This window comes from Sus scrofa, chromosome 17 (genome assembly GCF_000003025.6).
Source record: "Sus scrofa isolate TJ Tabasco breed Duroc chromosome 17, Sscrofa11.1, whole genome shotgun sequence".
Classification (NCBI taxonomy): Eukaryota; Metazoa; Chordata; class Mammalia; order Artiodactyla; family Suidae; genus Sus; species Sus scrofa.
In genome coordinates this window covers 27,766,077-27,782,103 of record NC_010459.5, presented here as the reverse complement: position 1 = coordinate 27,782,103, position 16,027 = coordinate 27,766,077, and the positions used below count along the sequence as shown (strand labels likewise).

The 16,027-nt window shown below is 49.5% G+C and overlaps 1 protein-coding gene across 1 annotated transcript in view; it reads right to left on the bottom strand.

Annotated features, from left to right (window-relative positions):
- The window catches only part of SLC24A3 (solute carrier family 24 member 3), a 510,304-nt gene continuing 495,845 nt past the window's right edge, over nucleotides 1,569-16,027 (bottom strand). The window contains 2 exon segments of the mRNA XM_021078001.1: nucleotides 1,569-3,453; nucleotides 5,205-5,270. Coding sequence (XP_020933660.1) covers nucleotides 3,304-3,453; nucleotides 5,205-5,270 — 216 coding nt within the window. The 3' untranslated portion in view covers nucleotides 1,569-3,303.

The following is a 16,027-nucleotide window of genomic DNA, read 5'->3' as shown; positions in this document are numbered from 1 at the left end:
CCTCATGGATACCAGCTGAGTTTGTTTCCCCTGGCCACAAAGGGAACTCCAGAAACACTTTCTTGATGGACAGTGTAAGACCATGTGTGTGGCTGCGATCTGGGCAGAAAGAGGCCAAATGCTCAGTTCCATGAGACATGGAAACAACCTCATGACAGAATTCTCTGAGAATTTACCATGGAACTATGGTCTATGAAGATTTCACAGCAAATGTGTTAAAAAAAAATCAAGCTTTTCTTGCAAAAGACTAAAACTAAAGATCATCATGATAGAATATTTAATGTAAAAGCATCTTATGCTTTGTAAGCATCAATCAGCATAATGATAATACCTGGTTTAGACCAGAGTATATGTATAGAAAGCACAAAAACAGTAGTAAAACTTCTTTTATTTTTATCTTTTTGTCTTTTTAGGACTGCACCTGGGGCATATGGAAGTTCTCAGGCTAGGGGTTGAATTGGAGCTGTAGCCGCTGGCCTGTACCACAGCCACAGCCACACCAGATCTGAGCTGCGTCTGTGACCTACACCACAGCTCACAGCAATGCCAGATCCTTAACCCACTGAGGAAGGCCAGGGATCGAACCTGGGTCCTCATGGATGCTAGTCAGATTCATTTGCGCTAAGCCACGATGGGAACTCCAGTAAAACATTTTTAGATGTAAACACTTGAAACAAAGCTAAGTTCCTAGTATTTTCCTACCACCTGGTAAATAAAGATTGCTGGTGTTAATTACTAGCTATTTTTTTTTCTCATTCCTATAAGTAAATTATATTGTATCTCAGGTGGAACCCTGGCTTGATTACTAATCTTGAGCTACTTTTAGGTCCTGGTAATAATTTCTAGAGAGTCATGGAGGATAAGAACATAGCTTATTATGATTACGTGATTATGTGTTACCCTCTTTCTCAAGGAACCAAGTTTGGGGAAGCCTTAATTTGCACAATTGAAAACTAGTAAAATCAGACAGGAGGGTGACCTGAGCTCTGCTGGACGTGACTGCCAGCCCTGGAACACTCTTCTGCTCATGTCCTGCTAAAAGAACTCTTGGAGTTCCCGTCATAGCTCAGTGATTAACGAACCAGACTAGGATCCATGAGGACACAGGTTCCATCCCTGGCCTTGCTCAGTGGGTTGAGGATCTGGCATTGCTGTGAGCTATGGCATGGGTCGAAGACATGGCTCGGATCCGGCATTGCTGTGGCCATGGTGTAGGCCGGCAGCTACAGCTCCAATTCCACCCCTGGCCTGGGAACCTTCATAGGCCATGGTTGTGGTGCTAAAAAGACAAAGGAGACCAAAAAAAAAAAAAAAAAAAAAAAAGAATTCCTAAAACAATGTCAAATGTATCCTACAGGACAACAGGCCCACAGTCCCTCCAAGATTTAGAGGGGATGCATGATTTGTCTCCTGGTACCTGCAATCTACCAGACACTGCCCAGCTTTCCAGGTGCGTCAACCTGAAAACAAAAACACGTGGTAGGGCCATCTTTTTACCTTCCATGCATGCTCTTCACTTTGAAACGGGTCACCCGCAGGCGTGGGAGAAGCAAAGAGCGCCGCTCAAGGAAGGATACAGAACAGAGAAGTTTATTTTACACTATCCGTCCAAGAAAACAATCGCCATAAACCAGTGCAAAATGTGTAAGAGAATCCTTAAGTGTGTCTTAGCTCTGAGAGCCCAAAGCGGTGATTTCCTCTCCCGCTCCTCCAGCTGTCGGGTGCCCTGGCGGCGGCGAATGCCGGCCTCGGTCTGCACCACCGACAGGAACATTCAACCCATTCGTAGCAGGTTATTTGTACAATTCATACCGGGATGTGTACAAGGGATAGGAAAAACCATACCGAATGAATAAGTGATCAGTGCTTAAAGTAAATACAAGGGGCAGCACAGGCAAGAATCCACAGTTTCAATAAATACAAGTGTAACAAGCATGGGTGGGTCTCAACTCGGTGGAATTATCTGCATAATAATTCAGCATCAGACAGAACCTAGCAGGGCCGTTGAGCAGTGATTGGCAACAACGTTCACAATAACTTATGCCCTTGAGCTGGAGCGAGTCTGCATTGAACACATTCTGCGGTTCCGAAGGTGTCAGTTCTGTTTTCTCCTTCCTGCGCCTGCCTTCCCTCCCGGAACGGAGGGGTGGAGCTGGAGCCGCTGGGCCTCTGCATGCCGCGAGGAAGGACGCGGGCCCCAGAGCCGGGGGTCAGGGTCCAGTGTACTCAATACCAAGTGGCGACGTCTGTGCAAAGTGCGCTTCTCTCCATTTCCCAAGAAACCAGTGTCTGTAACTCCTGCACGTAAAGCAGTGGTGGCCTCTGGGTCACTCCCTGTCACCGCAAACGCCAAGCAAAGAGAGCACAGGTCAGGGACTCACAGGCGGGCAAGCTTCTGCCGAAGACTGCCTGGCGCTCACACATGGATGGTTTACCAGGGGCTCTCAAAGACCCCCGGCAGGCTAGAACTATTGCTTGAGAGGCTAGAAAGAACGGAGAGAAAGGGATGGCGGAAATGCACAGGTGGGGAGCTGTCTCCTTTCTGGAAAACCTTGCGACCCAGGTAACACCTGTGGGACTTGGGGGAGCCCCTGGGTGTGACGCGTCATGCATCTGATCCAGGGGCCTCGCCTGGCTGCTCCTCTGATCAGCACTAAATCCACCAAGCTCCAATGCTCCTGGGACTTGAGCCCACAGGATGCAGCTGGGACACCTGTGCGTCATCGAGGGATCCAGAGCCCAGGGAACGAAGATGCAAGAAAAATCCTCAATCTCTGGAAGAACAGCAAGAAAAGGGGGTGCTGCTAAAACCAAACAACCCCCTGACCCAGTTATCTAGAGATCATCTCCAAACATCAGGAAATCCCAACACTTCCTTCCCTCCAAGTACCCTCTCCTTCCATCCACAGTCTCACGTTATAAATTAGGCTGGTCTTCCATCCAATAACTTAAAAAAGGAGGAGGGATGTACTCAGTTTCGCCTGGCTGAGGCCAGTTAGCAGCCAGTTTTCCTAGAATCTCAGTCGCTGTTCAAAAACGGAGCTGGAAAATTCAGGCGGAGGTCGGAAGTCTTCACTCAGAGGCGGAAGGGCGGAGCCAGGGCGGCTGGGGGTGGAGGGGCGGGGATAGGGGCGGAGCTCGGGGGAGGGGCGGGGTTGGGGGCGGGGCGAGGAGGCCGGGGCCACCCAGCGGGGGCGGAGGCCGGTGAGCAGCGCGGGAGATAACGCTGGGCGGGGCCGCAACTCGGGCGCCGGCCTCATATTGCACAGAGAGGAGGAGCCGAGGCTGGGCGGCGGCCGCGGGTCAGTGGTCCCCACACATGGGCAGGTTCACGAAGGTGAACACGTTGAACTCGGTCATGATGGAGAAGCACAGGAACACGCCATACAGGAAAAGGCACCCGCACCCGAGCTTCTTATCCAGCTGCCACTTGTTCAGGTGAACGCCAAACACCTGCAAGGCAGATTGGGGTCAGGGGCCCCGGCCGCGGGGAGGCGGGCAACGGGAGTGTGGCCTCGAGCCCACAAGTCCATCCCTAGGACACACTCTCTTCCGAAGCTCCTCCTCCACTTGGCGCCCAGATTCGCACTCCGGTTCCCCACCTGCCCCTCCCAGGGCTCCTTCTCTTCTGCTGCTCCCTGCCCATCATCCCGACCTCCAACTGTCCAAGGCGCCGGGATTCACAATTTGGGCCCCTCTTTTTCTGTCCACCTCACTCCCTTGGGGATCTCATCCTTAACCCCATCTGCGTTCTGGCCTCTCTGGTGTGGGCTTTCCTCCTGAACTCGGACTCATCTTCCCCAAAACTGTCTTGACATCTCCCTTTGGATGTCAAATAGGCACTGCAAACTTATGTCTTAACTTCCTCTTCCTCCTAAACCTTTTTGACCCTTCTACAGCCCATCTGCTATGTGTTGTACAAGTGCAGCGCAGCATGGAAGCACTGCAGCTAGGCGCATGCGTTCTGATATCAGACACAACTCCCTGCAAGCCTTGGTTGTTTGTCTGTATAATGGGGCTAATATCAGTGGCTACTTCACTGGGGGAGGGGGAGAGCTTCAAATGGGAAAACATATGTAAAGCATTAAGCACAGTGTGTGGCCATTTCAAGTACCACAATCTTAAGTCATACCAGAAGGACCCCTAACCTGAAAAATAATGAATCATAGGCTTTGCACTTTTGTGTAAGGCTGTATTTGCTTTGGTAAAACCTTGACCTTGGACTTATACCCTGATTCTGTGAATTACCTCTCCTGCCCTTCTGAATTCTCCTTGTCTAGCATAGGTATGTTCACATGCCAGGTGTAATTCAAAGAAGAGTTCCTTAAAAAAAATTCAGAAAACCACATTGCATCTCTCCTTGTGAAAATTCAGTAATGTATGTGTATGTTAACACATTTCAAGTGGGTCTATCCATGTGGTAGTATGAACCTGTTCCCACCAAATGTATCAAATGAGTTGGAATATTAAGTTATTCAAATGGATGCAATGGACGAGATGGAGGAATGGCATGAAAGTGCACTGTCAATAAAGTCTATTCTTAGTGTTTGAGTATTGGTCAAATCCATGGATTTATGGAGACGTTCAGTAACCTGGAATAGTCAGTTAATTGGAATGTAACCTTCCGTGGACTCATCTTGCAAAAAAAAAAATGGGGTCTTTTTTTTTTTTTTTTTTTTTGCTTTTCATGGCCACTCCTGTGGCATACGGAGGTTCCCAGCCTAGGGGTCGAATCGGAGCTGTAGCCGCCAGCCTACTCCACAGCCACAACAACACCGGATCTGAGCTGTGTCTGCGACCTACACCACAGCTCATCGCAATGCGGCAATGCTGGATCTTTAATGCACTGAGGGAGGTCAGGGATCAAACCTGCGTCCTCATGGATCCTAGTCGGGTTTGTTACTACTGAACCACAACGGGAATGTCCTCCCTTTTGTTTTTGCTAAAAGTTTGTATTTGACCTGAGACAGGCCACGCTGCTGAGAAGAGGCCAGCTCCTTTGGGGGAGAGAGAAGGCTTTCTCGTGGGTGACCAGGATCCACTTATGGAAGAAGGAGCCAGGAGATGGGGCATCTGGAGGCTGGCAGTCCCTGTACACCAGGAGGCCAAGCCCATCTGGGGTCCAAACAGACTTTGCGGCCAAAGAACCCAAAGGGGTGGGGGAAGAACATGGGAACATGGAATGGAGGGAGCTGCAGACCCACCGTGACAAAGACAGAGGCCAGGAGCAAGCCCACGGAGTAGATGAGTCCCCTGCTGTTCAGCCGAATCTGTAAGAAAGGAGGACATGGAGTTAGGTTTTCAAAGATGCGTTTGCTGTGTGCGGGCCAGTGAGTACTGGTGCGTTCAACTCAGTCTTCCAGGATGGAGAACGATGGGCAGCTCACCGCAGGGGTGTGCGTTTTCCTAGAACACCCAGAGGACACCCTTGTCTGGTCCACTCTCAGCCGATCCTGTCCCTCCCTCCAGCAGCCGTGTCCCCTGACTGCCCCTCAGCCACCTGGATTCTCCATCCTGTGTGGCCTGATTCTTGTTGCCGACAACGCTCACCTGGAAGCCCGACCTCCATGGAGCTTTTGCTTTCTTGACACACAACTTTTAGGGTAAATTTAATAACATGGGTCATCGGAGTCACGTTTTGAAAATTATTGCTCAAGTTTTTATCTCTTTTGCATTCAAATGTCTGTGACCTTCACCTGAACTTGATGGGAACTGGTTGGTGAGGGTTGCTATCTTAAACAAGCAAAGAAGAGGGAAGAGTTAACATTTCGCTTCTGATAGTCAATAAAGAATTTTTTTTTTTTTGTCTTTTTGCCATTTCTTGGGCCGCTCCTGCGGCATATGGAGATTCCCAGGCTAGGGGTCCAATCGGAGCTGTAGCCACTGGCCTACGCCAGAGCCACAGCAATGCGGGATCCGAGCCGCATCTACGACCTACACCACAGCTCACGGCAACACCGGATCCTTAACCCACTGAGCAAGGGCAGGGATCGAACCCGCAACCTCATGGTTCCTAGTCGGACTCGTTAACCACTGCGCCACGCCGGGAAAGCCCCAAATTTTGTTTTTTCACAGGCAAACTTTAGGAGAAAAAGACAATTTTTGGTATTCTTACAGAACAGTGCCGTCCAGTAGAACTTTCTGAAATGATGGAAATGTCCTACATCTGTGTTGTCCACTATGGTAGCTGTTAGGGACATGGGGCTCCTGAGCCCTTGAAAGGTGGCTCCAGCAACAGAGGAACAAAACTTTAACTCTTACCTTAATGAATTCAAATTTACATTGAAAGAGCTACATGTCTTTAGTAGTCACGGCTGCAGTATTGGGCAGAGCAGAGAGAGGGTAGTAAGGGGCCGACTTGGCCAACAAGGATTGTAAAGTTTCTTCCATACCGTCAAGACCTACTTGGACCGGGGTCCTGAGGCCCGCTGCCCTGAAATTAGACATCTGCCTTAGAGTGACCGTGCTCTGGACCCGCAGCAGCAGCATCACCTGGGGGCTTATTTAAAAAAAGCAGCATCTCAGGCCCCACCCAGACCTCCTGAATCAGCAAACTCTGAATCATCAACCTTTGTGGCAGCCCCTGCAGCCCCTCCAGGTGGTTCTGATGCAGGAAAAGTTTAAGTACTAAGGCTCAATCCACTTCTGATCGCCAAGTGTCCTGGGGATGGGCCTTTGACCTTTATTTTTCCTCAGTTGCCTCGGTAACTCTTATGCACACTCAGGTCTGGGGACCCACCCACCTTCCCCCCGCCATGTACACTGCCTTCCTGGGAGTCCAAGGCTCATCGGTGCTCACAGAAAGGCAAGGAGGCAGGTGGATTGATTGCATCAGAGAACAAAGTGGAGATTATTGGTGGGAGTGGTTTGGGCCCATCTGACAAGGTTCAAGGTGCTACTTGCCACCCTTTCCACAGGTCACCACCAGGTGTGGGTAATGGGTGGGTGTCTCTGTAGGTGGGTGTGCCAGTTCATCTTTTGTGACAAGAAACAGCATGTCCTAAGTAGCCAACCCTTTCTGTGGGGACCTGGGAGCATGACACAGCTCACTAGGCAAGATTCTCCCCCAGCTGGAGAACCATCCCTGTGAGCCAGCACCTGCTGATGCCCAGCTGGGAGATCATTCCCATTGCACAGGCCTCCCCAAGAAGAAAGAACACAAAGCATATTCTTCTGACACTAAAGCAACGGACTGACCCAGTAAATCCACTGCAGAAAAATGGAGGGTTGGCCCCATCCTAGTACAGCTGGGAGCTTAACTTCCTGGAGACCTTCAGTTGGCCTGTTGGCAGTTTCTCTTTCATCAGCCTGTTAGTATAAAGAGGCCAACACCCTGGAGTCCATCACAAATGCCTTGTGTGAAGGAGATTCTCTTCCGAGCTCTTCAATTCTCAACATGGATGGATTCTTCTAAGAATGGGGCCAATGCATTCTGAGCCCAGAGCGCCCCATGAGCTCCAAGGTCAGACCCTGTCAGCAACAAGACTGAACGGTGTGATTCATGCTCTTAAGAAAGCAGAGCCAGTGAGAGCAAGGCAAAGCAGCAGAGTCCCCTTTGGCCAAGCCTTTTCAAAATGAATCAAGTTCACCCAACGCTTCGGAATTTATTGACTCTTTCTACATTCACATAAAGTCTCAAAGAACAGTGCAGCTGAAACTCTAAGGACTAATAACGACCAACTTTTTGGGGGTCCTGAGTAGTTTTCACTTTTCCATCTTCTTCTGTGAAGCTTCCCTTCGTAATGGATGGCCACAGGCACCCAGGAGTGTATTTTCATTTTTTTTTTTTCACTGTTAACTAGAGACCTGGGCTCTCGGAGCCTGTGTTGATTCCTTGCTACCTGAACCCCCACTCCCCCATGGACGTGACGGTCAGGAATCAGGGTTCCTTCAGTTGCCTCTGATCCAACTTGAATGATGCCCAGCCACTGGACACTACAGGCGACTTGGGGCAGGGGGTTGGCAAACTATGGCCCATGGGTGATATCTGGCCCATTGCCTGCATTTATAAATAAAACTTTATTGTAACTCAGCTCATTCCTGGATGTGCTGTGTGTGGCAGCTTTGACACTGCACTGGCAGAGCCAGTATGGCCCACAGGGCTTAGTGTATTTCCCCTCTGGTGACTCCTGGCTTAGGGACAGGCCCCAGACCCAGCTCCCTTGGTTCTGAATCTTTGCTTAGTCACCCACTCAATATATACTCATGGATACCTGACTTCACTTCCCCAAGCCTCGGTTTTCTGATGCATAATAACAGTTCCCACTTAAGGGGTGGTTGTAAGTATTGACTGGATTAATCCACATTTAGCTTGACTAGGATCTGATGTATAAGTCTAAGTCACAGTCCCAGCGCCACACGTCTAGGTCCTTATTCTCCACCCACTCATGAGGTTCCTGGGGCCACTGCCCAGGCACCCCTGGTTACTTCCTTGCTTGGCGGCTCCCTGATCAAGGCCTCAGCAGGTGACAAACACTGTGAAAGCAGGGACCATGTCTGATTTCATTCTTTACCTGGTCCAGACCACGTGCCTAATACGTAATCATTGAATGGATAACAAATGCTGTTGAGGTAGCATGCTGAGTGTGGTTTACAGAAAGGCCAGTGTTTCTGTGGGGCTGGGGTGGACTGGCCAGAGAAAGCCTGGATGCTGTTCCAGAAGCAAAGCAAGCCCTGCTCCAGACTTCCTGTCTACTTTCCCCACTTTTTACGTGCATAAACTTTTTTCCCCACCTATTATGGGAAAGACATTCTATTATGAATGTCTTTAAGCTTCAGAAAAGTTGAAAGAATCAGACCATCTTATTTTTTAATGAACTTCAAAGTAAGCTTAGTGGATACCAGTACACGTCACTCCAATCACTTCAGCTTGCATCTCGCCAAACAGGGTTCCATTGTACTTCATAGCTATTTTATTCTATTTTATTTTAATTTTTTGCTTTTTAGGGCGACACTTACAGCATGTGGAAGTTTCCAGGCTAGAGGTCGAATTAGAGCTACAGCTGCCAGCCTATACCACAGCCATAGCAACTTGGGATCCAAGCCTCATCTGCAACCTACACCACAGCTCATGGCAACGTCAGATCCTGGACCCACTCAGTGAGGCCAGGGATCAGACCTGCATCCTCATGGATACCAGTTGGATTTGGTTCCTCTGGGCCGCGACAGGAACTCCCTATTTTATTTTCAGATGCAATTTCCATATGGTGAAATTCACAAATCACAACTTCACCATTCAGTAGGTTTTGAGAAATGCATACACCCATGTAACCCAAACCCCAGCGGTGACATAGTACTCCTGTCACCCCAGAAAGCTCTCTTCTGCCATCAGTGCTCTAAGCCTCACCATCGCAGGTTGGCTTAGCCTGTTGTATGAATGGAATCTTACATGCACACTCCTGTATGTCAGAATTATTTTACTCAGTATAACTTTTAAAGATTCCTTTGTATTTTTCATTGCATCAATAGCTCATTTCTTTTTTTAAATGGAGATATATATATAATGGACATATCACATTATATTTGTTTCAGGTGTACAACATAGAGATTCGATGTCTGTATAGACCGGCAAATGATCACAATATGTCCCCATGTGTAATTACAAGCATTTCTTTTTCTTGTGAGGACTTTTAAGATCTACTCTTTTAGTAACTTTCAAATATACTCAGTTCTTTTCATAACAGTGTTTGATTCTTCTGTTGATAGGCTGCTTCTAGTTTGGGGCTATTAGCAGGTATTGATTTGAGAACACAACAAACACAATGAAAAGATGCTGACAATGGCTCCTCCTCTCCCACAGGAGAATGAAGACAGCCCTCTCCTCTTGGACCTCAGATGCACCCGCTCACTTTTCTGGCAGCCCCTCTCTGCCGGTGGCACCTGGAGCCCTCGCCAAACCAGAGCCATTCACCTCCCTTGCCCCCCAGCACACTCTTCTCCTCTTTGGGAACGTGCAGTCCAGTCAGGTGGCGTTTGTACTTCCTTCCCACCTCCTCTGCCCATCCCTCCCTTCGCCTCTTCCAAGTTCACTGGGTCTTTGCTGGCCTTATACCCCCGCTGGTGCAGATCTCATCCTAACTTTGCCCCAGGAGCTGGGTTCTTACCTCCCCTGCTGGTCCCAGCACTCAGACGCCTGGGTCTTGAGCTTTTCCTCCTTCCACGGAGCACCTAACTCCACCCCAACCCCCCAGCTCCACAGACTGTATGTTTACATGAGCTGAATTGGTGATGCTGAGGGTGTGTGTGTGTGTGTGTTTTCATGTGTTGGAGGCAGGGAAGCTGGAGGGTCTAGGGAAAGATTGGAGAGTTGGAAGGGGGAGGATGACCACAGTGAAGGCTGGCTTTAAGCCGATTTTTTTAAAGCAATAAAGTCAGAGGACACCCCCACCCCCCACTGCCACCACCCCACCAATGGAGGCAAACTTGCATGTGGTACAATGCACAGATCTCAACTGTACCACTGGGTAAGTTTTGACAAATGCACGTACCTGCGTGACCCCCACCCCAAAGAGAATATAAAACATTTCTATCACACATTAAGTTTACTTGAGGGCAGCAAATCTTACTCAACCCCCTCAGAAACTAGTTGCTTGGGGGCTTGCTAACCAGACGACAACACCAACCCTTCTCACCCCTGGACTGCCTTTGGGAAAGACTTGGAACTCCAACTGCATAGCATGGCTCTAAACGATCCTCTGGCTGCTCCTGCCTCCCAGATGCAAAGCCCATTCCTTGCAAATGCTGGAAGTCTCCGTGAGAATGCCCTTCTGAGTGTAAGCAACTCACTCGGATGGTTCAGCCCTGACATTTAACGTTGTTTTTATTTCTTGCCTTCAAAACTATGAATTTTTACTCTCCAATTCCCTCTTGGCAGTTGCTAAAGAGGAAACGGGAGGCTGGCTACCTCCCTTGTCAAGAGGAATTTGGGCATGAAGTGTGTTTTTTTCCTACAGATGCACACTGAGACCACGTCACACCTAGTTTCCTGCAGCACATGGCTCATAAAACAGCTCCCCAAATCCTACGCTATTTGTATGAGGATCTAAAACACCCAGCCTCAAAGATTCCAGCTTCCCCCCACGTTACAGCTTAAAATCTCTCTAGGTTTGAGGTCAGCTCCACCCAACCAGCAAATTCTTTTAGGAAAAACAAGAAGCCCCTGGATTTTTTTCTAATCTATTTATAACTTGGAACACATGTTGTGTGTCGATTTGCATTTTCTGACTGGGGTAGGGTGAACACTTATTTGGGCTTAGGTCCCAAATGGATGTGTCCAGCCTTGACGTTATGCTGTATAACACCAATGGGTGGGAATCTCTTTTCTTGAACAATTAAATCAAGCAAGAAAGTGAAAAAGGTGGAGTTCCCATCATGGCTCAGTGTTAACGAACCCAACTAGTATCCATGAGGACTTGGGTTCGATTCCTGGCCTCGCTCAGTGGGTTAAGGATCCGGCGTTGCCGTGAGCTGTGGTATAGGTCACAGACACGGCTTGGATCTGGCATTGCTGTGGCTGTGGTGTAGGCTGGCAGCTGACCCCTAGCCCAGGAACCTCCATATGTCATGGGTGCGGCCCTAAATAGACAAAAGAAAAAAAAAAAAAAGTAAGAAAGTGAACAAGGGACAGAAAAGCAGCATTTTCACAGCAGCTGGTACCCAAGTCCCTTCCTTCCCAGGGTACATGCCAAACACAGGGTTGCACTGAGGTCTGAGAAAACCCCTCAAGGTGGGTTGTTTTCTCCGTGTAGAGATGGGGAAGGTGAGCACATCAAGGTAAGATTCTGGTCCCTACATGTGTTTTCCCCACACATCCAAGCAATTCTAGGACACCAGCTGGGTGTACTGCAATTTAATCTGACACTACACACCTGGAGACAGTGTCAGATCCGATTGGTTAGGGGTCCTACAAGGCTGTATCCTGTCTCCCCCCACTTCAGATGTCAGCTGCAAGTCCTGACTATCACCTGTGCTTCTGATGAACGGGTTCTAGATCAGAGGTTCCCACGACCCCCTCCTCGGGTTCTATTACTTTGCTGGAGCGGCTCACAGAACTTGGAGAAACACTTCCCTTACCAGATCACTGGTTTATTGTGAAAGGACATAATTCAGATGGAAGAGGTTCATGGGCCGAGGTGTGAAGAAAGGGCTCAGGGCTTCTACGCCCTCTCTGAGCCCCACTCTCCCTGAATCCCCACAGGTTCACCAAGCCAGAGGGTCTCTGAACCCCATCATTTGGGGCTTTTATGGAGGCCTCATTACATAGACAGGACTGATTAAATCAACAGCCACTGGCTAATGATCACGCCTCCAGCCCCTCTCTTGTTCCTCAGCTCAGGGGGTTGGGACTAAAAGTTCCAACCCTCAAGTCACAGGGTTGGTTCTCTTGGCAACCAGCCCCCATCCTTAGGTGAGGTCTTAAAGTCACTTCATTAACACAGGAAAGTTGCCTTTGTTGCTCTCATCACTTAGGAAATTCAGAGGGTTTTAGGAGCCTTGTGCTAGAAACAAAGACCAAATATATATTGCTTACAATAAACCACACACGGCCATGAAGCTGGTAAGGGGGCAAGTCTGCACTTACCGTTGGCTTTCTGACTGCAAATTCTAGATTCCTTCTTGCACCCTGCAGGGCACAGGGGAAAAGCCAGTGTTCTCTTTACCTGCTTGGAACTCTCCGAAGTGGTCTTTCCTGCCTATCGTTTCTGAAAGGCTCCTGAGGAAACTGCTGGAGCCACAGAGGCCTGGGGTTCCTATCCAGGTCCCCTTCTGCCCCCACCCTCTTACCATTGGTGGAGGGGTGGGCAGCTGACTCCCCAGACCCAGGACTGGTGTCTGTGCCTGAGGGTTCTTCCCATGACCCTCCGGCTGACTTGCCTGGTGCCCCCTCCCGACTTTCCCATATAAAATCCTCACCCCAACCTTGTCTAGGGGGATTTAAACTTTGATATATAGTGAGATTGAATGGGCTCCAGGACTTATGTCCCAGGTCAGCCTTTTCACAGGGGTGGGGTGGGGCGGCTATAAGAACCCTGCCTTCTGCTAATATCACCTTATTTTCCTGAAACAGTGCCTGGGATCTAAAGGTCAAGTTTCACCTTATGCTCCCAGGGCTTTGTTAGAACAACCTTGAGAAAGAACATTCGCTGTAATATTTCCACGTGATCCCGGTTACCCCTCCAGGTCCTGTGGGAACAGCTTGTGGACGGGCCCTGGCAGTGGTTTCTGCATCCTGTTGGTTTCCAAGGTGTCAGTATTCCCATCAAGGTCAAGTGGAAGTCACCCATGAGGCCTTGAGAAGGGTGGGTGGGGAAGAGCTCCTACAGTTTCTTCTCCAGGACTTGCTGTCACTGGGGGTTGGGGCAGGGTTTTCAGAAACAGGAAAAGTGGTCCAAGTTCCCCTTGTGACTCAGTGGGTTAAGAACCCAACCAGTATCCAGGAGGATGCGGGTTCGATCCCTGGCCTTGCTCAGTGTGTTAAGGATCCGGCATTGCCATAAGCTGTGGTGTAGGTCACAGACCCGGCTCGGATCCTGTGATGCTGTGGCTGTGGTGTAGGCCGGCAGCTACAGCTCCAATTCGACCCCTAGCCTGGGAACTTCTAGATCCCTCGGGTGAGGGCCTAAAAAGAAAAAACAGACAAACAACAACAAAAAAACCTGGTCTGGCAGCTGGAGCAGCATCCAGCTCTCAGAGAGTGAGGGGAGATGACAGCCCATGTGACTATAGAGGCAGCCGATGGGGCCGGGGCGGCTTCTGGGTGGAGGGGACGGCTGGTGGACAGCCGGCCTTGGAAGAAGGACCTTGGGAGAGACCATGGTCCTGGCCCCACTTTCCCCTAATCCTCCCCGGTTCTGGCTGACCCCTCGTCAGCCTCCTTCATGCATGGTTTTCTCCTACTTGACATCCGGATACACTTCTGGGCTCTCTTATGTCCTATATGAGCTTTATGCCTGAAAAACCATACTGATGCTATTGACTGTCAGACAGAGACCTTGCCTTTGAACTTCAGACCCATTTATCCACTGCCTACCTGACATCTGCACTGGGACGACCCTCACACATACCAAGCTTGATCTGTCCTAAATTCATCCTTTGACATTTCCTCCTAAATATGCCACCCATCCCCGCCTGCCCAGGCTGTCTTTCCCAGGTCACCGTATTTTCTCTCTCCTACAAACGTGTCATAACTGGCCTTGCTGCTGTCAGTCTTATTTGGCTCCAACCCCTTCCCTACGAAGCAGTCAGAATCTTCTTTCTAAAAGGTACAACCGGAGTTCCCATCGTGGCGTAGTGGAAATGAATCTGACTAGGAACTATGGGGTTGTGGGTTCAGTCCCTGGTCTTGCTCAGTGGTTAAGGATCCTGTGTTGCTGTGAGCAGTGGTGTAGGTCGCAGACGCGGCTCGGATCTGGCATTGCTGAGGCTCTGGCATAGGCCAGCAGCTGTAGCTCCAATTCCACCCCTAGCCTGGAAACCTCCATATGCTGCGGGTGTGGCCCTAAAAAGACAAAAGACAAAAAAAAATAAAAAATAAAAATAAATAAAAGGCACAACCACGCCATGCCTTTCTTCTCTTTGTTACCAGGGATCGCAGTGTCCTTTAAGAGGTGGCTTCTCTGGGCTCCAGTTTCAACCCTCTACCTCCCCACTGCCGCCCTCGGCAACCCCCCTCCCCCAACAGAGTTGCTGCTCTCGGGTCCTTTGGTGCATGGAACGTTCTCAGATCTTGGTCTTCTACAAGCTGTTCTTTCAGCTTTGAAAAAGGCTCTCACCTCCTCTACCTACCTGGCTCCTAATGCTCAGAGTAAGAGTCCCTCACAAGCACTGCAGGTCCCCCAGGCTCTGTTATACACGGCCACCCACTGCCACACCTCCTGCATGACCAGCTCTCAGCAGAGCTTGCGTCACACTTGGTTTTGGAATTGCTCCTGTCATCATCTCCTTCCAGAGGCTGTCGGCTAAGGCTCACTGAGGCATCCCCAATGCCACTACCAGCTTAGCACAGAGAAGTGGTCAATGAATGTCTGGTCAGAAAAAGAGTGAACCAGACAGAGGATGGGGGTGAGAACATTTCAGATCACTTCTGTTTACCTCCATAAATTCTGGAGTCAGGTGGGCTCTAGCTTTTTTTTTTTTTTTTTTGGCTTTTAAGGCCACACCCATGGCAGATAGAAGTTCCCGGGCTAGGGGTTGAATCAGAGCTGCATTTGCTGGCCTACGCCACAACCATGGCAACACTGGATCTGAGCTGTGTCTGCAATCCACGCCACAGCTCATGGCAACGCTGGTTCCTTAACCCACTGAGCGAGGCCAGGGATCGAACTTGCATCCTCACAGAGACAATGTCAGATCCTTAACTTCCTGAGCCACAATGGGAACTCCAGTTCTTGTTTTTAAAGAGAAACGGATACTCTCCCTTGCTGCCTCTGGTCACTGCCTCTTCGATTTATTTTACATTTCTAAGCCCCAGCTCGGAAATCTGATTTTCCCCTGGCTGCCTGGAGCCTGCCTGGTGACTTTTCTTAGTTTGGCTGGAGCATGTGGAAGAGACATTTTTCACCAAAATGGGGCAAGAAGGACTCGTTTTCCAAAGCAAGTTAGAAATATTTCTTTTTGGGGCACTTAGGTAGTAGCTAGCTGGCTTCTGAGCAAGCCACAAGAAATGTCAGAATCTGTAAAACTGCCTTCATTCCTCACGGTCAGATACCCGAACTGAATCCCATGCACAGAACAGCTGTCTCAATGGTAATTACCCAATAATTATGACCTGGAGATCCATCTAGGCAAGATGGAAAAACCACTTCAGGACTGTCAGCAGGTCGCTTGCGAGGGTGGGGAGGCCATTAAACCCACACAGGCTGCTGATGTCAGAGCCACTAAAAGATGTCGTGGGGTTACTGCGATGCTAATAAACTCCCTCCCAGGAACAGCTGGAGGCGTGGATGAAGGGAGCTTAGTGTTCGAGGTTAATAAGCCCCTGCATTGGCTTTTCCACGAACCTGGAGCCATCTTTCCCAGCAACCGCTGC